The sequence below is a fragment of the Condylura cristata genome, unplaced genomic scaffold, assembly GCF_000260355.1.
Source record: "Condylura cristata isolate star-nosed mole 26May11 unplaced genomic scaffold, ConCri1.0 scaffold00004, whole genome shotgun sequence".
Classification (NCBI taxonomy): domain Eukaryota; kingdom Metazoa; phylum Chordata; class Mammalia; order Eulipotyphla; family Talpidae; genus Condylura; species Condylura cristata.
In genome coordinates, this window is record NW_004567105.1 from 19243847 (window position 1) to 19251725 (window position 7879).

Below are 7879 nucleotides of genomic sequence, written 5' to 3' on the forward strand. Positions count from 1 at the left end.
GCGTCGAGCTTCAGCCTGTCAAGTGTTGCTATTTTTCTCCCAAATTTATGCCCAAACTCAGATAACTGCACTTTTAAAATAGGTGAAATAGAAACCCGTATTCCCACCCTCCTTGCACTTTTGTTGGGAGGTCCTGGGCTCATTTGTGCTGCAGGGAATCCAGCCTCTCTCCTTCTCGCACCTAGGTTCCACTAACTGGAAAGTCTGGGGTGGTGCTGGGGTGGCAGGGTTGGGGCGGGAGGTGAACGTCTGTAACAGGTGGGGGCGGGTCGGAGGCGTCAACTCTCAAGCAGGCGTCCTCGATCAGGCACTGGATGACATCCGACGAAACATAGGAGTTTTGTTCCAAGGGATGCCCAAAAAAGGCGCGGGGCGAGGAGTGCGGCAACCCCCATCTTGCTGAAACACGCTCCAGGGAGGGGAGGCTGCCTGCAGCAGAGCTCCAAAATTGGCAACCTGCGCTTCGCAGCGGTCCCTTTATAGCCTACATTCTCCAAACTAGGGGAAAAGCGGGCGAATAAGAATGCAAATAGAGCGGGGGCGTCCACAGGCTGGCCTATGGGTGCGGGGCGTCCGACTAGGGGAGACCCCGTGACCTCAGGTGACCTCCGCCGCGTCCTCGGTGGGCACAGAGCACGGGGGGAGGGGGCTCAGAAAAGCCGCCACCGCCGCCGCCGGGCGGCTGCCCCCGCTTCCGCTCCCAGGCGGCGGCGGGACAATGCGCAGCCTCTTTTCCGCCCGGGGTTAGGGAGGGGAGGCCGGATTAGGGCCCGCGCCTTCCGGCCGCAGACACCCCCGCCCCCACCGCGCGCCGCGCCGGCTGCACACAGGTGGTTTTCCGCTCGGGAGGGGCGGGCCGCGTACTTTTATATAACAATAGAGCTCTGCGCGCCGGGAACGCGCCTCCCCGCCGCCGGGGCCCCCGCCTGGCCACGCCCCCATCCGGCCCCATCCGGCCGGCCCACCTCCGCGGCGCCTGGGCCGTGGGTGGCTCACGCGTCTGGCCCGCACACCCCAAATACCTGCCGGCTCTGCAGCGCTGCAGACACGATCTCAGAAACTCCCAGCCCTTTTCGGGAGGTTCCGGCTGGCACTTCTTCTAGCCCCTCACCTGCTCCGGGCCGCTACGCGGTCGAATGCGCGCTCGGCCCCACGCCCTTCCCAGGGGTCCTCTAGTACCCCCAGTCTGAAAAAGCGAGGAGGTGGGGGTAGCGGGGTGCAGGCAAGGAGCGCAAAGCGCAGGCGCGGCCAGTGCTCTGCTGGTGTCTGGCTCCTCGCGGGATACTGGGCTGCGGCCCCGTTGGGAGGGGGCAACGGGGAGAGGAGCTGCCTCTGTGACTTCTTCCCTGTCTACAATGACCAATCCGTGGGCCTGCCTGCTGAACCCCCAAAGCCTACAGGCCTTGCGGGAACACTTCCCCACTTCTTGCCGAAGCTGGGGACAGCCGACCCACTCCGTGCGCCTTACTGCACCTCGCTCAGGGAACCGCGCCAGACCGGCTCCTCGGTCGGAAGCCGAGCTCACTGCCCAGAAATGATTAACGAGCCCGACCCCATCGCGCGCCGTGGATGACAGCGGGGGGGAGTAGTGGTGAGGGCCTGGGTCCCTGGAACAATGGCTTATAACGCCCCACGCCGCTGGAGAGCAGTAAGCACCCGACTGCCCAACGAGTGTTTCTGCAGTCGCCAGTTTAAAAACAAATTAATTAAAAAGCTATTTTTAAAAAAGAAGAAGCTTTCTTCCTATTATCTGGCCAACCACATGTTTGTTTGCTTGCTTTAAATGTTTCGACAAAACCCTGGTTTGTTTCGAAAGATGTTGGATTAGCATTTAACACCTCATCGGTCACTAAAGCCCAGGCAGTTCACCAGCCCCAACACAGCCACGGCTAAAAGAACAGCAGAACAAAAAGAGCCGGGCCTTTTAAACCAGCAAACAAATGCCACACACCGCCTAATGGAGGGCGGGAGTGGGCTACGGTGGGTTGGGGAGGGGGTCCAAGCGAATTCTGGCCCAAATTGGTCTAACGGGAGTATTAAGGGGAAAGCCAGCCCAAGTTTTCCTAAAGCTAGTTTGCGATCACAGGCGTCGCAAACGAGGGCTTTTGTGCCTGCTAATTGCACCGTTTGGACGCAAAAGTTCCGACTCGAAGTGTGAACTCGGAACAGAAGGAAACATGAGACAACTGAAGTGCCCTGGTTTATGTGCCCTGCTCCTCCTCCGCCGCCGCCTCCTCTTCTTTCTCCTTCCTCCCGCCGAGCCCGCTGTTGAAGCTTGTTTGCACTGGGGCTTATCCGGAGCGGAAATTCCTTTCCGTTTTTGTGAATGACAAACTCATTAACAATTCATCAACACAACCTGTTCCAGCCGGCCCGTCCCCACGGCAACAGCCCCTTCCGCAGTGCGCTCATTGGCTGGCGGGGAGAATGTATCCATTGAGACGCTCGCTGTTTGTATCCATTGAGGAGCTGCCTCGCACAGGGGGTGTGCGAGGGCTGAGTCCGAGAGAGTGTGCAAATCGAGGCTTGAATAATCCGTGGAGAAAGACTGCCGGGTGGATTTGAGGTGCAGCCTCGAAGGGAGGGATTAGAAGCCGCTCGACTTTTTTTTTCCTTCCCTTTCGGCGCGGAGTCCGTATTAATTGGATTTCATTCACTGGGGAGGAACAAAACTGTCTGAGCAGCTTCATTCAGAGAGATTCATTGACACCAACAGCGAGCGGCTGCAGCCGGGTGCAGAGGAACACGCCGGCTTCACCTCTTGTCTCAATCTCCAACCGCTAACCAGCGCTGGAAGGGTGAGGTGGAATTAAACCCCGCTCGGAGAGCGCTGCTTCTAGCAGTGCGCTCAGCCTATGCCTGCCCGGAGGGGCGTCTGGTAGGCAGCAAGCCCTCTCCCGCATTCGACCCCCATGATAGATACGCTCAGACCCGTGCCCTTCGCGTCGGAAATGGCGATCAGCAAAACGGTGGCGTGGCTCAACGAGCAGCTGGAGCTGGGCAACGAGCGGCTGTTGCTGATGGACTGCCGGCCTCAGGAACTGTACGAGTCGTCGCACATCGAGTCGGCCATCAACGTGGCCATACCTGGCATCATGTTGCGGCGCCTGCAGAAGGGCAACCTGCCCGTGCGCGCGCTCTTCACGCGCGGCGAGGACCGGGACCGCTTCACCCGGCGCTGCGGCACCGACACGGTGGTGCTCTACGACGAGAGTAGCAGCGATTGGAACGAAAACACGGGCGGCGAATCCGTGCTTGGGTTGCTGCTCAAGAAGCTCAAGGACGAGGGCTGCCGGGCGTTTTACCTGGAAGGTACACGCCGGGGGAGTGCGGCGCGCGGAACGGGGCGCAGGGCTGCGGGTTGCGGGGAGTTTCGGGAGGGCGCGCGAAATGGAAGTGCTTGGCTGGACCTCTGGAGCAGTTTCCGCTGTCTGTCCGCGGGCTCTGGGCTGCAAACCGCGCGCGTCCAAGACCCCAGAGCCCGGCGGGCGCGGAATCTACCCCTTTCCGGCTGCAGGCACGGGTCATTTCTTAGTAACAAATTCTCTTTACCTAAAATACCTTCATTTCCCTGTATTTTTACGTTTACCTTTGAATTGACATCTACAGGACAGGAAGGGAGGTTGCTGAGGGTGGAGGCTGGCATATCTTAGCCCTTGAAAATATCCAGAAAAGTTGCCATCTTGTGCATTTGAGGGGCCAAAAAAAATACGGGTCCCCGGGGGAGGTGAGCCGGGTCGTTTCACTCCCCAAATCACCCATTCAAGCAAGCAGCGTCCTCTTATATTTGACTTTGTATGGGGGTTCGTAAGGACATGTGGGGTTTCCTGAGCGGGACTGTGGCCCTCACAAGCTGTGAAAACCACTACAGGATCTCTGGTTACACGATTGCTTTCTTCGTTCTGGCAGGTGGCTTCAGTAAGTTCCAAGCTGAGTTCGCCCTGCACTGCGAAACCAACCTAGACGGCTCGTGTAGCAGCAGCTCACCACCGTTGCCAGTGCTGGGACTCGGGGGCCTGCGTATCAGCTCTGACTCCTCTTCGGACATTGAGTCTGACCTTGACCGAGACCCCAACAGTGCGACCGACTCGGATGGCAGCCCGCTGTCCAATAGCCAACCTTCTTTCCCCGTGGAGATCATGCCTTTCCTCTACTTGGGCTGTGCCAAGGACTCCACCAACCTGGACGTGTTGGAGGAGTTTGGCATCAAGTACATCTTGAACGTCACCCCCAATTTGCCGAATCTCTTTGAGAATGCAGGAGAGTTTAAATACAAGCAAATCCCCATCTCGGATCACTGGAGCCAAAACCTGTCCCAGTTTTTCCCCGAGGCCATTTCTTTCATAGGTGAGACTAATTAAACAGTCAGTTCTCTGACTTGTAAGTGCAAAAGTCTAGCCATTCCTAGAATTTAAGATGTTAATCATTACTGTCGCTCGGTAATTTGTCAGACCGAAGGTTCTCTGTTCTGAAAGAGTTGTAAATTCTGCTTATTCTTTTTGCAACGTAAAGAAATAGTGCCTTTTGACAAGCTGTAGAGTAAGTGCATTTGAAATGCCTTGTTTCTTCAGTCTCCGTCTTCAGTAATTTGAAGAGGCAAGGGGGTAGTAGTTTAAACCAGACAACAGAATTTTCCCACAATCTTTGGACTCTTGGGAGGCACTAGATAGAAATACTGCAGACAGGAATTCTAGCATCGCTTTACAATTTTAAAAGATCTGGGAGTTATTTTAGGACATCAAGTTAGTTGTTGGAAAGCCATTTGAAGGCTGAATGTTGTAATCGGGTTGAGTGTTACTGTGATACTCTTTAACTGGGAGACAGCTAGGGTAACCTGAACCCCGCAGGAAGGGCTGTGGGCTGGAAGGCTGGGAGAAGCGAATCTCCAGGCATTGTAATGCATTTCCTATTACAAAGGAACTCATTTTCAGGCCATGTCGACATCCTGTTCCTTCTAATGGGCTGTCCCCTGTGACTTCCCTCTCTCTTGTAAAATGCCTGAATACCTCCATTGTTAGCAGCACAACAGTTAGAGAATAATTTAATGGACCCTTGCAGTCTGCTTGTCTGTATAAAAGGCATTCACGACCATATTGCAGTTTCTGGTATTCACATGCTGAGGCAAAGAATGCACACATTAAGGAGTTTTTTGCTGGCAGAAACTTAATACAAAAGCTCTCTTTTCAGAAAATATCTGAAATATGTAATTGTGCCCAGTGTACATGTTTTATTGCAGTGATACATTTTCTGTTGCCTGCCAGTCCCAACTGCCACACAGGATTTTTTTTTTTATCTTTTCTGTCTTTTTTAGATCGATCATTCATTCACAAAGGGTGTTTTTCAGTCTTGACATCTTGCCTCCTTTTTGTGTTTACAGATGAAGCCCGAGGCAAAAACTGTGGCGTCTTGGTGCATTGCCTGGCCGGCATCAGTCGCTCGGTCACTGTGACTGTGGCTTATCTTATGCAGAAGCTTAACCTGTCCATGAATGATGCATATGACATTGTCAAGATGAAGAAATCCAACATCTCCCCCAACTTCAACTTCATGGGCCAGCTGCTGGACTTCGAGAGGACGCTGGGACTCAGCAGCCCCTGTGACAACCGGGTCCCCGCACAGCAGCTCTATTTCACCACTCCCTCCAACCAGAACGTCTACCAGGTGGACTCCCTGCAATCCACGTGAAAGGCTGCAGGCCCACCTCACTAGGATGTGTTCCTGCCTTTAGCAGTTTCTCTTGGCAACATCAGCTGGGCTGCTTTCTTTGTATGTGGCCCCTGGTGTCAAAATGACACCAGCTGTCTGTATTAGACAAGGTTACCAAGTGTGGAATTGGCTGTTACAAAGGGAGAGATTTGCTCCATTCTCATGGAAAGAACAGGACATGCTGTATAGACACAGACAGCGGGTTTGCTCTGCACCCAGGGTACAGCCTACCCAAGTAGGGACTGGAATTTGAGGACTTGCAGCCTCTGTAGGGTAGGACCAAGTGGGTAGGGTGGGGTGTGTGTTCCTTTGGGCCTTGTATGACTGTTTCTTTTGCATCTGGAACTGACTTATCTACATTGTCTTCAGTGAAGACTGATTCAATTTTGCATATAGAGGAGCCAAAGAGAGGTTTCAGCTCTGTATTTGTGGTAATCAGTTTGCAAAAAAAAAAAAAAATTAATAAGACACGTGATACTTCCTTTGATTAATGTAAATATTTGATCTTAAATCACTTGACAGTGTTTGTTTGAATTGTATTTGTTTTTCCTTTGATGGGTTTAAAAGAAAGCATCCAAAGGGAGAAAGAGCAATATGCCACTTCTTAAACTGAAAAAAGAAACATTTGCTCTTTTCTAATCCAAAGGATATATTTGTAGCATGCTCAATTTTACCAATTCTGACGTTTTCATGGGCACTTATTTGCTGAGACCTTGTTATGGTGCAGTCTTCAGTCTCTTTCATCTTTCTTTGTGACTCCCCCCCCCCCTTTATGTAGTTTAACTATGCCTTACCTTTGTAAATATTTTGGCTTGTATTGTCTGAAAGGGGATATCTTAGACACCAAAATCATGGGTTCACTTTTTTTTTTTAACTTCAGCTGTGCTAAACAGTATATTACCTCTGTACAAATTCTTCAGGGAGTGTCACCTCAAATGCAATATTTTGGGTTAGTTTCTTTCCTTTTTAAAAACAATTTGTATAAAACTGGAAGCGTGTGTGTGAGCATGGTGCCCGTTTGCTAGGTGAAGTGCATCTGATTGTGAAGAGGGGAGAGTAAAGTTGCTCCATTACGTCCCTGGTGTAAAGTTTGAGCTGAAATTTACTGTAAGGATGTAAAACCTTAAATTATTAATAAATAACTATTTTGGCTATGGAAGGTGTATATATATATTTTTTCATTGTACTTACAGGTTAAACCATTCATTTAGCATTTTGCAGTTGGGGACAGATTCTGGCTTGTAGAGTACATGTATGATAAACAGGCAAAGTTGTCACCTTTGAAGCTATTCTAAGAATGTTTCTACAAGTGCTACAGAACAAATTATCAAGAGTTGGAAAGCCCTTCCTATAGGAATATATAGTTCTGGCTTTTTAAAGAAAATTTTAATGCTCTGGAAGAAAAATGAAACCACACAGAACAGCTTACTCAGATATACAAGACTTGACTATTCATGACCAGTCACAAAAGGGGTACCAGAGGAGCAAGGTGATCAGCAGTGTTAACCTCTTTTTCTCTTTCCCTACTACGATCTGTCTGTCTGGCCAGGGAGGAAGTCGGGGCAATTCTCTAAGACTGTTGTATCTATCTGGTAATTGTACCTGCCAGTTAACCTGGAGTTGGGAGAGCAAAGGGATCAGGAATGGGGTTCCCTTTTCACGTAGGTATATGGGAAGCTTTTTTTTTTTTTTTTTTTAATGCTTTCTCACTGAGCTTGAAGATGGTTTTCCAGTTTTACATTAGTGCTTGACGCAGTGCTTTGCCACACCTCTTCTAATTCACCTGGAGCTTACCGCTTTTAGAGTGTGGGTCAATAGCCCGTATTCAACTTAATGTTGAGGTTATTTTAAACAGTTTTGCAAAGGCTTTCTGGCCTATCCTTTTGCTTGGATTTCCTCTCTTTACCCTGAATTTGAAGTTTTGAAGTTATATAAACCAAAATCACAGAGCAGGTGTATGGAGTCAAAAGAATTTAAAACCTACGTATATTGGATCCTTTTTGAATCATCTTAGTGTCTGTATTTGCAGTGAAAGGAAAGCTTTCCCCTCACTGGGCACTAGTGAGATAATCATTTGGATTGTTTTGTAACCTATTTCAGGAGGAAGTGGGCCTGATTGTATGGCAATCCTAACTGCTCAGAGTGGCTTTCAGCAATTAAGTATATATATAAA

General features: G+C 50.6%; 1 protein-coding gene across 1 annotated transcript; it reads left to right on the plus strand.

The window, feature by feature from the left end:
• Window positions 1-2098: 2098 nt before the first annotated feature.
• DUSP6 (dual specificity phosphatase 6) lies at window positions 2099-6861 on the plus strand. Its single transcript, XM_004675831.2, has 3 exons — window positions 2099-3312; window positions 3910-4347; window positions 5378-6861. Exons 1-3 carry the CDS (start codon window positions 2913-2915, stop codon window positions 5683-5685), a joined length of 1146 nt encoding a protein of 381 aa, XP_004675888.1. The 5' UTR covers window positions 2099-2912; the 3' UTR covers window positions 5686-6861.
• Window positions 6862-7879: the final 1018 nt, after the last annotated feature.